The sequence below is a fragment of the Thalassophryne amazonica genome, chromosome 5, assembly GCF_902500255.1.
Source record: "Thalassophryne amazonica chromosome 5, fThaAma1.1, whole genome shotgun sequence".
Lineage (NCBI taxonomy): Eukaryota > Metazoa > Chordata > Actinopteri > Batrachoidiformes > Batrachoididae > Thalassophryne > Thalassophryne amazonica.
Window position 1 is genome coordinate 97,927,522 of NC_047107.1, and position 19,357 is coordinate 97,946,878.

Below are 19,357 nucleotides of genomic sequence, written 5' to 3' on the forward strand. Positions count from 1 at the left end.
TCAGGGAACTTTTAGGACAACCTGATAATAATAAATTACATTAGTCCAGCCTAGAGAAAATAAATGCATGAATTAGTTTTTCAGCATCACTCAGACAAGACCTTTCTAATTTTAGAGATATTGCGCAAATGCAAAAAAGCAGTCCTACATATTTGTTTAATATGTGCATTGAATGACATATCCTGATCAAAAATGACTCCAAGATTTCTCACAGTATTACTAGAGGTCAGGGTAATGCCATCCAGAGTAAGGATCTGGTTAGACACCATGTTTCTAAGATTTGTGGGGCCAAGTACAATAACTTCAGTTTTATCTGAGTTTAAAAGCAGGAAATTAGGTCATCCATGTCTTTATGTCTGTAAGACAATCCTGCAGTTTTGCTAATTGGTGTGTGTCCTCTGGCTTCATGAATAGATAAAGCTGGGTATCATCTGCGTAACAATGAAAATTTAAGCAATGCCGTCTAATAATACTGCCTAAGGGAAGCATGTATAAAGTGAATAAAATTGGTCCTAGCACAGAACCTTGTGGAACTCCATAATTAACCTTAGTCTGTGAAGAAGATTCCCCATTTACATGAACAAATTGCAATCTATTAGATAAATATGATTCAAACCACCGCAGCGCAGTGACTTTAATATCTATGGCATGCTCTAATCTCTGTAATAAAATTTTATGGTCAACAGTATCAAAAGCAGCACTGAGGTCTAACAGAACAAGCACAGAGATGAGTCCACTGTCTGAGGCCATAAGAAAATCATTTGTAACCTTCACTAATGCTGTTTCTGTACTATGATGAATTCTAAACCCTGACTGAAACTCTTCAAATAGACCATTCCTCTGCAGATGATCAGTTAGCTGTTTTACAACTACCCTTTCAAGAATTTTTGAGAGAAAAGGAAGGTTGGAGATTGGCCTGTAATTAGCTAACATAGCTGGGTCAAGTGATGGCTTTTTAAGTAATGGTTTAATTACTGCCACCTTAAAAGCCTGTGGTACATAGCCAACTAATAAAGATAGATTGATCATATTTAAGATCGAAGCATTAATTAATGGTAGGGCTTCCTTGAGCAGCCTGGTAGGAATGGGGTCTAATAGACATGTTGATGGTTTGGAGGAAGTAACTAATGAAAATAACTCAGACAGAACAATCGGAGAGAAAGAGTCTAACCAAATACCGGCATCACTGAAAGCAGCCAAGGATAACGATATGTCTTTGGGATGGTTATGAGTAATTTTTTGTCTAATAGTTAAAATTTTATTAGCAAAGAAAGTCATGAAGTCATTACTAGTTAAAGTTAAAGGAATACTCGGCTCAATAGAGCTCTGACTCTTTGTCAGCCTGGCTACAGTGCTGAAAAGAAACCTGGGGTTGTTCTTATTTTCTTCAATTAGTGATGAGTAGTAAGATGTCCTAGCTTTACGGAGGGCTTTTTTATAGAGTAACAGACTCTTTTTCCAGGCTAAGTGAAGATCTTCTAAATTAGTGAGACGCCATTTCCTCATCGTCATTCTCAGCATCTGTGTGGATGTTAAAATCGCCCACTATAATTATCTTATCTGAGCTAAGCACTAAGTCAGACAAAAGGTTCAAAAATTCACAGAGAAACTCACAGTAACGACCAGGTGGACGATAGATAACAACAAATAAAACTGGTTTTTGGGACTTCCAATTTGGATGGACAAGACTAAGTCAGGCTTTCAAATGAATTAAAGCTCTGTCTGGGTTTTTGATTAATTAATAAGCTGGAGTGGAAGATTGCTGCTAATCCTCCGCCTCGGCCCGTGCTACGAGTGTTCTGGCAGTTAGTGTGACTCGGGGGTGTTGACTCATTTAAACTAACATATTCATCCTGCTGTAACCAGGTTTCTGTTAGGCAGAATAAATCAATATGTTGATCAATTATTATATCATTTACTAACAGGGACTTAGAAGAGAGAGCTCTAATGTTTAATAGACCACATTTAACTGTTTTAGTCTGTGGTGCAGTTGAAGGTGCTATATTATTTTTTCTTTTTGAATTTTTATGCTTAAATATATTTTTGCTGGTTATTGGTGGTCTGGGAGCAGGCACCGTCTCTATGGGGATGGGGTAATGAGGGGATGGCAGGGGGAGAGAAGCTGCAGAGAGGTGTGTAAGACTACAACTTTGCTTCCTGGTCCCAACCCTGGATAGTCACGGTTTGGAGGATTTAAGAAAATTGGCCAGATTTCTAGAAATGAGAGCTGCTCCATCCAAAGTGGGATGGATACCGTCTCTCCTAACAAGACCAGGTTTTCCCCAGAAGCTTTGCCAATTATCTATGAAGCCCACCTCATTTTTTGGACACCACTCAGACAGCCAGCAATTCAGGCAGAACATGCGGCTAAACATGTCACTCCGGGTCCTATTGGGGAGGGGCCCAGAGAAAACTACAGAGTCCGACATTGTTTTTGCAAAGTTACACACCAATTCAATGTTAATATTAGTGACCTCCGATTGGCGTAACCGGGTGTCATTACTGCCGACGTGAATTACAATCTGTTCTGTTCTGACTTGTAGGTGATTATTTCAATAACAAGCAAGATGCACGAATTGCCTTCTCTTTCCACACACTGTTGCCAATGCCGGACACATTTTTGCACCCTGCCGGTAAAAAAAAAAATCAGGTGTCATCTCTCAGCACCAGCAATGCACAGCTACTTGCACCTCTGCATCATTCATGCAATGGTGTCCCTTCAGTTGTTCTTTCAGCTTGGAAAAAAGACAAAAAGTCTAACTGTGCAAGGTGTGGCCTGTACAGCGGGTGAGGTAAGATCATGTAAGATTTGAGCTGATGCAATGCATCCTGTGTATGTTGACTCGTGTGTGGATGAACATTGTCATGCTGAAGAACTGCGCCTTTTCCAGAATGACTTGCTGCTTTGGCAAAGTGTCCACACAAGCACAAGCCTCTGTCGTGAGGAATTCAATAACAGGACGTTGTTTCAATGAACATCAACATTTTTACTGACTACAGTAAAACTTGCCTAAACTGTCATCATATGAATCAGATACTTGCACTCGCCAGACAAAAGCAAAATGGTTTTGTATTGTTTTTCATGTAATGAACACAGTATATACCGGATTTTGTCTAATAGATTTTCGCTTACATCGGACAAATGTCCCATCCCATTGTAATTATGCCCATTAAAAAACTTGTCGCATGTACCGGACAGAGTGGTCTGGGTGTGAGTCTGAGCAAAAGTGGTACGAAATAAAGTTCAGCACAGACATTCGCTGAATTCGAGGAAAGTGGGCTGTAATTGGTCACTTTTCCGGTTTCACTCGTTCCTCTCCTGTCATATTTTAATTGTTTTTGCAGTGCGCATGCTGATTACATTTCAATCATGGATCATATACGTTTGGCATAAAAGTCCGCAAATACAACCAACTTTACAACACAAAAAGATGCTTAAATGACTCGCAATTCTTGGAAAATTAGACGTACCATAATGTTAGCTTGGAGGTTGATGATTGTATAAAGAAGTGGAGCTCATTGAGGGACAAATTGATCCAGAAAAAGCCACTGTTCTTGCGGAAAATTGCATTAAGATGCGACAGAGAACTTTGAAAAGGTCATGCGCACATCAACGCCATTGCATGGCCACAGAGTTAGAATTGTACAAGCATCAGGCTTCAGGATTTTAAGGTACCACTCTGCCCTCCACAGCTGACTTTGAATAAAGGGTGACTCGACCAAATGTTATCCTTTTTTGTGCACATAATGTCTTGTGCTTATTTAAGGCAGGCGTTTATTTTTTTCAAAGTTTTGATTGGTCAGTATGTTAGGCAGGTCCCGATTCAAGGTCAGGCGTTTACTCAAGGAAATACGTAAGCCTAATTGGTGCAACTCAAATGTGAAGTCTATCTTCCTGTATGGTGCCGAGACTTAGAAAACTACAGTAGTTCTCAGCAGAAGAATTCAGTCATTTGTCAACAGCTGTCTCTGCAAAATCCTTGGCATAAGATGGCCCGAGAAGATATCAAATGAAGAGCTGTGGCAGCGCACGAAACAACTACCTCCAGCCATGGAAGTCAATTCAATTCAATTCAATTTTTTTTTTATATAGCGCCAAATCACAACAAACAGTTGCCCCAAGGCGCTTTATATTGTAAGGCAAGGCCATACAATAATGATGTAAAACCCCAACGGTCAAAACGACCCCCTGTGAGCAAGCACTTGGCTACAGTGGGAAGGAAAAACTCCCTTTTAACAGGAAGAAACCTCCAGCAGAACCAGGCTCAGGGAGGGGCAGTCTTCTGCTGGGACTGGTTGGGGCTGAGGGAGAGAACCAGGAAAAAGACATGCTGTGGAGGGGAGCAGAGATCGATCACTAATGATTAAATGCAGAGTGGTGCATACAGAGCAAAAAGAGAAAGAAACAGTGCATCATGGGAACCCCCCAGCAGTCTACGTCTATAGCAGCATAACTAAGGGATGGTTCAGGGTCACCTGATCCAGCCCTAACTATAAGCTTTAGCAAAAAGGAAAGTTTTAAGCCTAATCTTAAAAGTAGAGAGGGTGTCTGTCTCCCTGATCTGAATTGGGAGCTGGTTCCACAGGAGAGGAGCCTGAAAGCTGAAGGCTCTGCCTCCCATTCTACTCTTACAAACCCTAGGAACTACAAGTAAGCCTGCAGTCTGAGAGCGAAGCGCTCTATTGGGGTGATATGGTACTACGAGGTCCCTAAGATAAGATGGGACCTGATTATTCAAAACCTTATAAGTAAGAAGAAGAATTTTAAATTCTATTCTAGAATTAACAGGAAGCCAATGAAGAGAGGCCAATATGGGTGAGATATGCTCTCTCCTTCTAGTCCCCGTCAGCACTCTAGCTGCAGCATTTTGAATTAACTGAAGGCTTTTTAGGGAACTTTTAGGACAACCTGATAATAATGAATTACAATAGTCCAGCCTAGAGGAAATAAATGCATGAATTAGTTTTTCAGCATCACTCTGAGACAAGACCTTTCTGATTTTAGAGATATTGCGTAAATGCAAAAAAGCAGTCCTACATATTTGTTTAATATGCGCTTTGAATGACATATCCTGATCAAAAATGACTCCAAGATTTCTCACAGTATTACTAGAGGTCAGGGTAATGCCATCCACAGTAAGGATCTGGTTAGACACCATGTTTCTAAGATTTGTGGGGCCCACAAAGAGGGGAGTCAGAAAGAGAAAGTTGGGTTGGATTGGCCACACCCTGAGGAAGGAGGAGCTGAACATCACCCGGGATGCCCTGCGATGCCCTGCGTTGGAACTCACCTGTCAAGAGAAGACGTGGACAAAAATGGCTTCTTGGTCGTCCTGTTGCTCCTGGGAGGCCAAAATGACAGAAGCTGGCTTGGACTGGCACTCTGTGGTTCATATGTCGAGGGATAGAATGAAGTGGAGAGAGCTTGTTGGTGACCTATGCTCTACAAGGACCGGACAGCCTTAAGAAGAAGAAGAATTGGTGCTGGGGATTCCCCGTAGATCGTTCGGCACCTCCTGACTCTAACTAACCATTACATACATGTAACGAATTCTGTCCGTTTTATATATGAGGTCTGTGAGAAAAGTAACGGACCTTTTTATTTTTTTCAAAAACGATAAGGATTTGAATCACGTGCGATTACATCAGACAAGCTTGAACCCTCGTGGGCATGCGAGAGTTTTTTCACGCCTGTCGGTTACGTCATTCGCCTGTGGGCAGGCTTTGAGTGAGGAGTGGTCCACCCCTCCCGTCGGAATCCCTTTGTCTGACAACTTGCTGAGAGACTGGCGCTTTGCTTGATCAAAATCAAGGAAAAACACCTCCGTTGGAAGCCTTAAGGACAAGTTGGAACATGTCCAGCTGTTAAACAATTTCTCAGATACTCACTCTACTGAAAGCCATCTAAAGCCGCCTGGTTTTTACAAATGGTTACCAACACGGAGGTGTTTTTCCTGTGGCGGAGCGTCACGCCGGCTGCCTGCCGACATGCCAATCCGTCCACACGTCTTTCATTACAAAATCTCCTTTAAACAGTGGAATGTCCGGATAAACTGCTGATCCTGACCTCTTCTGAAACTTCTCTGTTCTCTCACGACGTCCTGGGTCAACAGAGGCTTAAATTTGGAGGTTTTCAGCTCAAAACAGGCTGACGACGGCGCCTCGGAGCGCGGCGCGACGTCCCGCTCCATGGGAAGTCCTTAAAGCGACAATGACGTAACCGACAGGCGTGAAAAAACTCATACATGCGCACGAGGGTTCAAGGTTGGCTGATGTAATCGCACGTGATTCAAATCCATATAGTTTTTGAAAAAAATAAAAAGGTACGTTACTTTTCTCACAGACCTCATACATATAACAGATTATATGTAACAATTATCCATCCATTTTCTTCCGCTTTATCTAGAGTTGGGTCGCGGGGGCAGCAGCTCAAGCAAAGCCGCCCAGACCTCCCGATCCACACACACCTCCCCCAGCTCCTCTGGGGGAACCCCAAGGCGGTCCCAAACCAGCTGAGAGATGTAGTCCCTCCAGCGTGTCCTGGGTCTTCCCCGGGGCCTCCTCCCAATGGGACGTGCCCGGAACACCTCTCCAGCGAGGCGTCCAGGGGGTATCCAGAAAAGATGCCCGAGCCACCACAACTGACTCCTTTCGATGTGGAGGAGCAGCGGCTCGACTCCGAGCTCCTCACCCTATCTCTAAGGGAGCGCCCAGCCACCTTGCGGAGGAAACTCATCTCGGCCGCTTGTACTCGCGATCTCGTTCTTTCGGTCATGAGCCAAATCTCATGACCATAGGTGAGGATCGGAACGTAGATCGATCGGTAAATCGAGAGCTTTGCCCCCCTACTCAGCTCTCTCTTCACCACGACGGTCCGATACAGCGACCGCATCACTGCAGATGCTGCACCGATCCGTCTATCGATCTCACGCTCCATCCGTCCCTCACTCGTGAACAAGACCCCGAGATACTTAAACTCCTCCACTTGAGGCAAGGACGCTCCACCAACCTGAAGAGGGCAAAGCACCTTTTTCTGGTCGAGAACCATGGCCTCGGATTTGGAGGTGCTGATTTTCATCCCGGACGCCTCACACTCGGCTGCAAACCACCCCAGTGCACGCTGAAGGTCCTGATTTGACAAAGCCAACAGAACCACATCGTCCGCAAACAGCAGAGACGAGATTCTGTGGTTCCCAGACAATTAATAATTATAACGGACAAAATTTACTGGTCCACCTGAATACATTATAGAGGTTTTACTGTACTGCACCTTTTGACAGCACCTTTTTGGTGCTGCGTTAGTAAAGCATTATTCTCGTACCAGTTTCACTTCAGTGTCTTCCAAATGAAATAATCACACTGGCGGTAGAACTGTCCAGCTGACCCTTGGAATTATACACGTCAATGAACAAAGCTATGAATGCTATATTTAATTGGGCAGCACAATCTTGTTTGAGGGCAGGCGCTGCAAGGTTAAAATATGACACATATGATGCAAGTCCGGGGACAGAAACACAGCACTTTCTCTGAGATTTTGGGCAAATTACACGCAAACAAAGTGAAAATACAAAGAAATGGTGATGACACAGTGGAAAGTGGACATATTTTGCAGTTTGTTTATGAACTGGAGCTCAAATGTGTCGAGGTGGTTGTGCAGGCTAACACTTACCGACACGTCTCCCATTTGCCTCATCTTCCCTTCTCCACTAGGAACAGAAAAAAAACCCTGCACTTTTCGTGACTGCTTCGGCGATTGCAGCCAAAAACAAAGCAGTACACAGGAGCGGGCCTGCTGTCCCCATAAATGGTCAAATCCCGCGATATCACGCAAGTTTCAAACGAGCTGCACTGCCCTATTTTTGCGAAAAAAAGAAAAAAAAAAGGCCCCTAAATCCTCCACACTGTAGCTTTAAAGGCTTTTAAGACAGTGGCCAATATTAACTCGTCAAAAAGCTCTACGACTCCTTGTGGAAATAAAACTGAAATATAAAAGTACTTTCGTCGTTTGTTGGTTATGTAAGATTATCACCAAGAGTATGTATTTTAGTGAATGTGGGTTCCACTGGATGGAAGCGTGCTTAAAAAAGAAAAAGCCAAGGAAGCATTCAGGAAACAGGGAAAAAGTAAATAAGGGAAGGAACTATCAACTCCCAAGGCTTTTTCAGCTTCTATAAACTGCTCAGTGATCAGAAGCAGAGTAATAAAGCTCCGCGAAAACATTCTTACAGGTAAGTTTTGTTCCCAGATAATTCACAATTATCAGCAGCAGTAATCTAATTTTTTTTTTAAGGGGATTGTTTGTACTTACGTAATTTCAGCGGGACTTTCGAAAAGAAAGTGTCGTACTGTGGGCTCTCACAAGCGGTTCTCTCATCGGTCCGATCCGGACCAGGAAGCGCCGCGTCCTGCACATTTGGAGGACATGAACGTGTCAGTGCTGCCTTCAAGTACCCCTCGTTACTCTCAGTGTCGAGGCCGTCCCCAAGGTAAGCGTAAACAAGTGTCGCTACTATAATATCAACACGCAACACTCGAATACATCGAAGACAGACAGACGGTTTGTTTTCAAACATTGCTGGGAAAGGTTTTTGCATACTTTTAGATTAATTTGACTTAAAACTAACATTTTCCTTTTTAATATTAAGAGTTTAGGTGAAACTGCAAGAGGTCAAAAACATTGAAGATACACTCAACAAAAATATAAACGCAACACTTTTGGTTTTGCTCCCATTTTGTATGAGATGAACTCAAAGATCTAAAACTTTTTCCACATACACAATATCACCATTTCCCTCAAATATTGTTCACAAACCAGTCTAAATCTGTGATAGTGAGCACTTCTCCTTTGCTGAGATAATCCATCCCACCTCACAGGTGTGCCATATCAAGATGCTGATTAGACACCATGATTAGTGCACAGGTGTGCCTTAGACTGTCCACAATAAAAGGCCACTCTGAAAGGTGCAGTTTTGTTTTATTGGGGGGGGATACCAGTCAGTATCTGGTGTGACCACCATTTGCCTCATGCAGTGCAACACATCTCCTTCGCATAGAGTTGATCAGGTTGTCAATTGTGACCTGTGGAATGTTGGTCCACTCCTCTTCAATGGCTGTGCGAAATTGCTGGATATTGGCAGGAACTGGTACACGCTGTCATATACGCCGGTCCAGAGCATCCCAAACATGCTCATGTTGGTGGGTCATGTGGGTGACATGTCCGGTGAGTATGCCGGCCATGCAAGAACTGGGACATTTTCAGCTTCCAAGAATTGTGTACAGATCCTTGCAACATGGGGCCGTGCATTATCCTGCTGCAACATGAGGTGATGTTCTTGGATGTATGACACAACAATGGGCCTCAGGATCTCGTCACGGTATCTCTGTGCATTCAAAATGCCATCAATAAAATGCACCTGTGTTCTTCATCCATAACAGACGTCTGCCCATACCATAACCCCACCGCCACCATGAGCCACTCGATCCACAACATTGACATCAGAAAACCGCTCAACCACATGACGCCACACACGCTGTCTGCCATCTGCCCTGAACAGTGTGAACCAGGATTCATCCGTGAAGAGAACACCTCTCCAACGTGCCCAACGCCAGTGAATGTGAAAATTTGCCCACTCAAGTCAGTTACGACGACGAACTGGAGTCAGGTCGAGACCCCGATGAGGACGAGCATGCAGATGAGCTTCCCTGAGACGGTTTCTGACAGTTTGTGCAAAAATTCTCTGAAACGCCTTTGGAGACGGCTTATGGTAGAGACATGAACATTCAATACACAAGCAACAACTCTGGTTGACATTCCTGCTGTCAGCATGCCAATTGCATGCTCCCTCAAATCTTGTGACATCTGTGGCATTGTGCTGTGTGATAAAACTGCACCTTTCAGAGTGGCCTTTTATTGTGGACAGTCTAAGGCACACCTGTGCACTAATCATGGTGTCTAATCAGCATCTTGATATGGCACACCTGTGAGGTGGGATGGATTATCTCAGCAAAGGAGAAGTGCTCACTATCACAGATTGACTGGTTTGTGAACAATATTTGAGGGAAATGGTGATATTGTGTATGTGGAAAAAGTTTTAGATCTTTGAGTTCATCTCATACAAAATGGGAGCAAAACCAAGTGTCACGTTTATATTTTTGTTGAGCATATTTACCCTAGCCTTAGTAACAAAAACCTTGCACCCGTGCAGCATTTTAGCAGGGTATACTCTACAGGCACAAGTTTGATCACAATCCATAAAGAACTAACCAATGATTCTTCACATCTCTCCCTTCAGTGGCCAGTATTGTAATTTTAATGTGCTCACTCAGTCACATCCTTGGTTTTAGTGAGGTGACCTTGTGTATCAAGTTTCACCTTCATATATGAAGTCTTTATGATATCACTTACACAAGGTGTCAGACTCATTATCCTGGTGGACAAAAAGCAACAACTTGTTCGAGGTCTAGTGATGTGATGTCATGTACAAAGTATCACTTTTATACACAGGTCTGTCAAAATGTCTCATACATATTATCTACAAAGATGCACATTGGCTCAAGCAGTTCATAAACCTGCTTTGCTTTTGGCAACTGGTACGTAAATCAGGATTTTCCCTTTAAATCTTGCAACAGTCTCCGTGATAAAACTGTAGAAATACTGTGGACCATGTCAGTGGCAGATCTTTAGATCCCCCCCCAAAGTAAAGTTCTTACATCAATGAAGGCTGATTGATGAACACAACTGGATGCAGCTTTGAAATAAAAATTGTGTATTAAAAACAAGGACGAGTTAGAATTTATCTTCCTAGATTCTTAGAATGAAGGAATGTGTTATCTCTCTCTCTCTCTATATATATAATTTATTTTTTAATTCCGGGGGGAGGGGGGTGTTAAAGATTTTGTATATATGTTATCACTGTTAAACATTTGTACCTTTGTCTTCTTTCTCATGAAAACGGTGTTGTGCTGTTTTGCACCTAACCCTGAGAATGTACTTTATTCAACCTTGTTTTAGCATGCTGGGGTCAATCTGAACTGGGAATGAAGAGCTGGATGTACTTATTATTATTATACAACTTTGTTTTGTAGCCGCTAACGACTGGGAGTGAAGCATGATGGGGTCAGGCTGAACTGGGAGTAAAAGAACTGGAGGTTGTTTTGACTGTTGTGATGTGATGCATAGTGTGAAGAACAGGACACTCCAGGCAGATGCAGAACAGCTGATAACTGCAACAGACGAACGGGATGTGCTGACCTTCGACGTTAAGAGTAAAAGAAACTGTTTTTCCTTACAGCTGCACTTATTGACGTATGTGTTTATGTTACGGGAAGAAACTTGTCTTGCGTCGTCCCCCCCACCCTTAGGACAAGTTTTTTTTTATGTGGTGAGGGCTTCTCTAATAAAAAGAGCGGGAGCGCAGGCCAGACTTTAGTGTAGCCTTGGTGTACAGCCTGACTGCACTCCGCGCGAGATAAATTTGACTTTCTGTCTCACTGGTGTTTCTTGACTCTGTTTGTCTTATCAAGGTTTTAAGAATGTTTGGAGGAGAAAATACCCAACATTGACTGGGGGCTCGTCCGGGATTTGAACCCGGGCCGCGGCGGTGAGAGCGCCGAATCCTAACCACTAGACCACCAGGGAACCAAGTTCCCTGATGAGTTAGTATTTATCTTCCTAGATTCTTAGAATGAAGGAATGTGTTATCTCTCTCTCTCTCTATATATATATATATATATATATATATAATTTATTTTTTAATTCCGGGGGGAGGGGGGCATGCTCGAGACCCCTCAGATCCATTGTCCTGAAGCTAGATCCGCCCCTGCATTCCATACTTCAGCAGCAAGCTGAGAACATGAAAAGAGACCTGCAGCATGGTGCTAAACTTTCTTTTTATTTCAAACATTTACAGACAATACAGTGCAAGACTAACAGAGAATAAGGAACATGGGAACTACTTCATGGAGTGTGGAATTAACACCGTTAAGAAGATACTCTGGCTTAATACACTGGTGGAATTGCTGAGCATCTTGGTTTATAGCAATACCAACTTGATCAAATACCCAACAGTACCTAAAGGCAACACAAGCCTCATCTTTAAGCAGTGGTAATAAGGTTGTTCAAGCTTTCAGTACTAAATACGAGTTAAATGGAAAAAAAAATACATATACTTTTTGGAGATAACACTTTAAAGCCAAGACGTTTTATGTGCATATTTGTATGTTTTCACAGTAGTAACTGATTTATGGCTCTGTCCAGCTAAGCAACAAACAATCTAAAACAAGGACCTTTACATGTTATTCAACTGGTTATGTCGTAGCTGACACAAGAAGTAAATGTAAGACCTTGTAAGAAATGAATCAGATGCTATGTACAGATATATTGGTTCTGAAATTTGAATGAAACCACATAGCTTTTCCAAAAACAGTTACAAAACTTTTAAAATGTAAAAAACATCTTTCATAAACAGTTTGACTAAATATTCATAAGGATGACTTGTAATGTTAAAAAAAAAAAGGATGGAATTTGCATTGGATCTCCTGCTGCAAAATAATCTAAGTAAAAAATATCTTTTTAAAAATCTATCAGTTAATCACAGGATGAGAAAACCTCTGAATCAACAGTTACAATCCGTGGCGCATTGTGTGTCGTTCAAGTTCAGAGCTGTTCAGGAGATTTCGCCCACAAAACTTGCAGATAAACGCTTCAGCCAAGGGGCACGTGACATCAGCAGCACCATCTGCGGCTGCAAAAGCAGTAAGATGTTTGTGTTACATGTCAGTTTTATCACTTTGTTTATTCAGTGACCACTGGTGGCTCCTCGTTTCAGTGTTCAAGAACCATACCGGTGTGTTTCAGCTCTCGTCGACAATCCACAGATATTACTTTGAGGGTAACAATAAAAAAAATAAAGAAAAGAAAAAAAAAAAATTTTTTACCCACCCTCCAGACTACCACAGCTTTCAGGTTTTTTTCCACACTATGCTATTGAAATCAATTTGTTGATTTCTAAATGATTTCACTGGATTCAAAAAATACAGAACTATCTTTAAAGGTTTCCTGGTGATGCATTCACATGCTGAAATGAAAAAACTGTTTAGCTGAGGGCTGAAGTAAGAGACAGCTGGTCACACTGTTTTACTGTTGGAGGAGCTGGAGCAAACCAGGAATTAAGCAACAGAGTCAAATGAACTCCCACCAATTTCATCACCCAGCTGAATGTGAAAACCTGCTATCAGCTCCTCATCAAAGTCAGTGAACGCACCACCGAGAAAGCATTTTCAGATCACTCTACACATAGATGATTCAATAACAACCCTACTCAGTGAACATCTTTCGCTATAGTCTATGCAAAAAAAAAAAAAAAATCTCAACTATCCATAACTTGATACTTGTACTGGAATGAACAATGGTTGTCTGTCAATTTTTTTTTTTTAACATCTGCCAAGGACGGCGTTTTATTTGTCTGTCTGTTAGAAGGATTATGTCAAAACTCCTGCATGGATTTTGACAAAATTTTCACCACAGACAGATATTAGGCCATGGAAGACTCAATTTTGGAGGTGATACGGATCAAGCTTTCTGGATCAAGATTACAATTTATATAGGCTTTGAAGGATTACGTCAAAACTACATCACAGATTCTCACCAAATTTGCACCACAGATAGATATTGGGGCATGGAAGACTCCACTGAATTTTGGAGGTGGTCTGGATCCAGATTGGCGGACGTCATAAATCTGATTGCTCTTATTATTATTTTTTAAATCACTGTTCTATTCGTAGGTTCTGAGGAATTCAAATTGTTGTCAGTAACAACATGCACAAAAACTGCAAATATTGGGCAAAATCATGCCAAATTACAGTTATCATTTATGCTCCTCACACACATTGGTTTTGCCAAATATATTTTGCTACTTTCTCAAGACATCAAACGCACTGTCATCCCATAACAGCATAAGCTCATTTTGATTACCGGTAACAGATTAATTTAAAGTGTATTATATAGCAAGCTGAGCTGATAAAGTCTTCTCATGAGAGTTCAGAAGATACACTGTAAATAATAATAAAAAAAAAAACAACATGAAGCACCATTTGCTTAATGGTTACAGCCTTGTAATTCTCTATTCTAGTGTCTTTAAAAATAACACAAAATGAGAAGAACAAGTCAGTGCTTCCACAGTTTTCCCGTAACAAACAAAATTAACTGCCGGATGGTATTGAAAAAATGCTCCCAATGGGAATTAGAACCCACGTTTTTAAAGATTAAATAAATAAAATCAGACAGAAACAAGCAAAACTTTTTTTTTCCAGATGGTGTATTTTAAAACATTGAAAAAGCTTTTTTGAGTTGTGAATAAAAGCCTGCTTGTTTGTATGTTAAAAAAATTAATAGGATATTTAAGAGGTTGTGTTTCAGTACTGCAAGTTAAATTGTGGAACTCTTAAATCCTATTCATTTTCATTTGATTTATTGTTTCATCTTGATATTTTACTATGTAAACCACGTAATGTTAATATTTTCTACCTGAAAGTCCTATATAAATATAAAAAACATACTATAAATAAATATCAAAAAAGTGAATTAACAGTCAGTAATGAGTTTAAAAATTCTAGCCCTCTGATGAGTTTCAAAGTTGTCTAAAACTGGAAAATAATTAAGGATTACACTGTAAAATGATCTTTGCAAATATAACACGTAAGACCACAGTATAGAGAACTTTTTTTTTTCAATATTTTTTCTTTTCTACTGCTGACATTCCATGATATCATATGGAGTGTACAGGATATGAAGAAGAAGAAGTAGGAAAAAAACAGTTGGGTTTGGGCCTATTCCTTTTGTGGTTAATCTGACAGTATGAAGTGTTGCTTCAAAATGAATAACTGATGTTTTTCTTGTTAGGACAACGGGCTGTTGACCATAATACAAGCAAATAAAAACTAAACGAAGTTCAACTCTGCTCTATAATAAATAAATAATTATTACATTCATTACACAAACATAACTGTATGTATATCTGTAGTCAGAATATTTTATTTTCTTACCTCGGCTAACTTCCTTCATCGTTACTCCTTCCTTGTAGCCCCAATCCTTACATGACCTTCTGTCATCATCACTGTTCATCTCCTCTTCTCTGGTCGGCTTTTGTTGAAAACGATTGTTTACTTCTTCCTCCTGGTTCTGTCCAAAAAGGTACATTTCCTCTCTAACATACTCATTCTCAAGTACGGGCATTTCTCCGTATGGATCTGTGAGCTCTCCCCCGTCCTTCTGACCAATAACTTGTTCCTCCTTACGGTTTGTAAATGAGACGCCCAAGATCTCATGGTCACATCGCTTCTGGTGGCTTTTCTTAAATAGTTCACAGTTGTGCACGCCAGCAGACAGCCAGTGCTTTTCAACTGTGAAACACTCTTGAACCCTGATGTTTTTTGTGGTAGCTGTTGTTAGTTGTTCACATTGTTTTTTGGGGTTGGTATGCTCTACATGCTCTGAAACTTGATGCAGATCATTATCTTCAACACTGCTCTCAATATCCTGCTCCACCTTAATTGTTCTGCAGTGAACACCATTTGTATGGAGATTGTGGAGGCTGGCGTCTTCGTCCAACAACAGGATTTGACGCAATATATCCTCCTCTACCTCAGTCTCCAGGTCTGGTTCTGTCTTAACTGTTCTATTCTGAAGTCCATGATATGTCTCAGAGGCGCCTTCTGGTTCAACCCTTTTATGGTATTTAGATGAAATCCCTCCTGCTGCCTCCTCTGTTGGCTGTGATATGCCATCACCATCATTTCGCTCTTCGGGTTGCTCCTGACTCCCATCCATCCATTCTTCCTTCACTGCATCTCGCATTCTTTCTTGCTTTGATTTGTCATCCTCTGGTTTGTTCCGTTCCCTGTTGTGTTCTTTTACAGTGGCTGTCAACACTCGAGTCCTTTCTCGGTCTCGTGAATGCGGCCCAAGCCTTATTTGTACAACGGCGCTTGGTGTTGCATCATTTTCACAATGGATCCTTGAAAAACAGCTCTCAGCAGGTTTGCTGAGCTCCACCTGCTTCTGATATGGATCGTCATCCTGTGGTGCAAGGTTCCAGGTGAAATTTTCTTCTACGTTCTTATCTTTTGCTTGATGTAGAACTCCATCATAATGTGCAATACAGTTCTCTTCCGTTGTCGTTTTCCCCACGACATCCTGCCACTGTTCATTCATCTCCATTTCCATGTCTCCGAGCTCTTTTGGGTTAGACAAAGGTTCGTCTTCTTCAGACATTTTCCGAACTCTTGCCGCCAGCTGATCGAGGCTGATCTGACCAACCAGCTCATGATTCCTCATAACCTGCACAAAAGAACAAATAAATTAAACTTGCAAAAAAAAAAACAAAAAAAAAACAGTGCTACCACTGACATCCATTAATTCAGTGATGCACTTATGAAATGACAATCTTCATACAAACAGCAGAGGGCATTAAATGTACATATCAAAATTTACAACCTGACATTTATTTTAATCTCGACAAACTGGCATTGCACCTACTTTCATATGGGTTATTTTAAGAAATTAGAGCCAGGGCTTTGAACCAGAATTTTTTCCCAACTGGTTCATTCCGAAACAGAAACTGCATTTTAACATTTCCGGTTTTGGGATGGAACCCAAAACCGACATACACAAACTGGGTGGAACAAAAAAAAAAAATATTGTGTTCAAACCAGTTATTAACATTCCATGCCAGCTGTGGGACACTGAAAACACTGTATACACCAGACCTTTATGTGGCGCTGTTACGCTCCCATGAAATACAGAAAAGACGACAACACAACATTCTGTAGCAGGCAGCACAGCTATAACTTTCCAAAATGGAACACTGAGTAAGAGGGTCCATGCTCATGACCGGAAATAGAATTTCTGTGTATTCAAACAGTATGTTTGTGTATTTTTTTAAAAGACACGGCATTGTGTTGCTGTCAGCCTCACAGAGAAGCCTGGGGTACAAAAATAATGGACCGAGCCCTAACCCACTGCTGTCCATTGACTGGCTCAGCAGCTAACGCTAAAGTTACAGTCCTCACACGACCATTCATACAGTTCCGACTGCTTAAAATATTACAACCATTCACACATTGAGTAAATGTCCATTCGGCTGCTCCCATTTTTTTTCGGGGTCACCACAGCGGATACAGCCAGATCTGCATTGGAATTTGGCAGACGTTTTAGACCGGATGCCCTTCCTTACGCAACTCCAGTGTAACCTGGAGAAACACACAGCCGCTGGTGTTCCGAAGAGGTCTTCCATCCAAGAACTAACCAGGTCCTGAAGTGCTTAGCTTCTGAGATCTGACAGGATCAGGCTAACACAGAGCAGAACGGCTGCTCACACACTGAGTAAATATAAAGTTTTAATCTGACCTTTAAGTCATTTTAGTCAGATTCATCATCACAGCCTGATGATAAGATGTTCTTGTTTTGGAAGATTATGTCTGTGAAATATTTTAATTCCTTATTGTGGAAATTACTGAAGAAACACAGCGTTTATCAAGAAGCTGCCCAGTGTTTGTCTGCTCCAGGTGTGTTTCTCACCCTGAACTAGAGAACTCCACCGCCTTGTCCCATCAACAACAAAAAAAAAACCCAAGTTATTTTAAAAGTTGAAATATATTACCGCTAGCATTCAGACATCTGACTAATCTTCAGCGCTGTGATGAAAATAAATCCCATTTGATCCACCAAGACAAAAAAAAACAACAAAAAGAAGCACAATAATGACCCAAATAAATGCAGTGTTTTTAAAGTCCCTCAATGTTTGTCTGTTCCGGTTACATTTCTCAGCGTGAACCACAGGACGCCAGCTCTCCAAAATAAATGACACCGGACAAAAGCAAAAATCCCAATGCTTTTGTATGGTTTTCCATGTAATAAACATAGTATATAACGGCTTTTGTATAACAGATTTTCGCTCACATGAGACAAACCCTTGCATATATCGGACAGAGCAGGCTGAATGTGCCCAGTCAGACAGAGGTCCAAAATGAAGTTCAGCACTAACACTCGCTGATTCGAGGAAAGTGGGTACCATATTTCTGTGACTAAAAGCCCGGCTTGTTTCTGTGAAGGCTCTCAGTTGTCCAGGTGGTTTCCATAGTAAAGAAGCTTGAATCTTTGACTGGACTGGGTTGCTTGACGCAAGGACGTTTCGCTTCAAATCGCAGAAGCTTCCTCAGCTAAAATTCTTGCTCTGGTAGTCTGACTTCTGTCTTGACCCTTGTAGAGAAAAACAAACAGAAGCCACAAAAGCTGGAGTTTTAAACCTAACCAGACCCCTCCTACCAAGAGGCAGACTGCTATTGGCTAGTGACTAAACAATTACTTTAGTTAGCACCTGTTGTGCTCTAGTTAGCACCCTCCTAATGACAGGGTAGCTGTCCCTCCTAACGATGGGACTGATGCCTCTCCTGACGAGTCTCCTGATGACGTGAATGACTCATTATCATGAACAAAAGACTGAAACTGCTTTGACCTGAGTACCCCATTGTAAACAGGGGACAAAGCGTGTCTCAGACCCCCTCTCTAGTTAAGGCTGGGTTTCAACTGTTTCACATACAATGCCTCCTTCACTCATCTCTCAAACCATTTCTTCTCTCTGGCTAAGATTTTAACTTCCTTGTCCTCAAATGTGTGGTTAGTGTCTTTAAGGTGGAGATGAACTGCAGCCTGAGGTCCACTGGCGCCCTCTCTGTGGTGCTGGTATAGCCTTTTGTGTAACGGCTGCTTAGTCTCACCTATGTAGTGTTCGTTACAGTTTTCCTGACATCTGATAGAATACACTACATTGCTCTGTTTATAACTTGGGATCCTGTCCTTAGGGTGGACTAATTTCTGTCTCAAGGTGTTGTGCTGTCTGAAGATCCTCTGTAGTTTTTCCCCTACTCCTGCTAAATAAGGGAGAGACACTCCTTTTCTTCTTGTCTCCATCTCCTGTCTGTCTGGTCTCTTTGTTCTCTGAGATTTCTGCACTTTATCCAGGGACCATCGTGGGTACCCACATATTGTGAGGGCTTTCCGGACAAGTTGTTGTTCTTTAGCCCTTCCCACAACTACAGAGGGAAGGGCTAAATAACAACAACTCTCGATGGGAGACATCAAAAAAAAAAAACAATACAAGACTTTACATGAGTTGAAGAAAGGGGGGAAAAGAAACAGAAACTGCTCTCCCAAAGAGATGATTACTGTTTATGCTCTCTCCAATTCCGCATCAGTGTTTGCACAGGCACAGTGTGAGAGGTTGGATGCTTGTAGTGCTTCAGCAGCGGGATACCCTCACGACGGCCAACCAGAATATCAAACTGGTTTGATTTTCATCCG

At 41.7% G+C, this 19,357-nt stretch overlaps 2 protein-coding genes across 3 annotated transcripts in view; both read right to left on the reverse strand.

The window, feature by feature from the left end:
• The window catches only part of mfsd10 (major facilitator superfamily domain containing 10), a 31,600-nt gene extending 23,177 nt beyond the window's left edge, over positions 1-8,423 (reverse strand). For both annotated transcript variants that reach the window (XM_034170956.1, XM_034170955.1), the window contains exon 1: positions 8,309-8,423. The gene's annotated coding sequence lies outside the window, so the exon portion shown is untranslated. The remainder of the gene's footprint in view (positions 1-8,308) is intronic.
• Positions 8,424-11,870: 3,447 nt separating this feature from the next.
• Positions 11,871-19,357, reverse strand: part of LOC117511012 (zinc finger protein 462-like) — a 42,790-nt gene continuing 35,303 nt past the window's right edge. The window contains 2 exon segments of the mRNA XM_034170946.1: positions 11,871-12,743; positions 15,043-16,336. Of these exon segments, the coding sequence (XP_034026837.1) occupies positions 12,622-12,743; positions 15,043-16,336 (1,416 nt within the window). The 3' untranslated portion in view covers positions 11,871-12,621.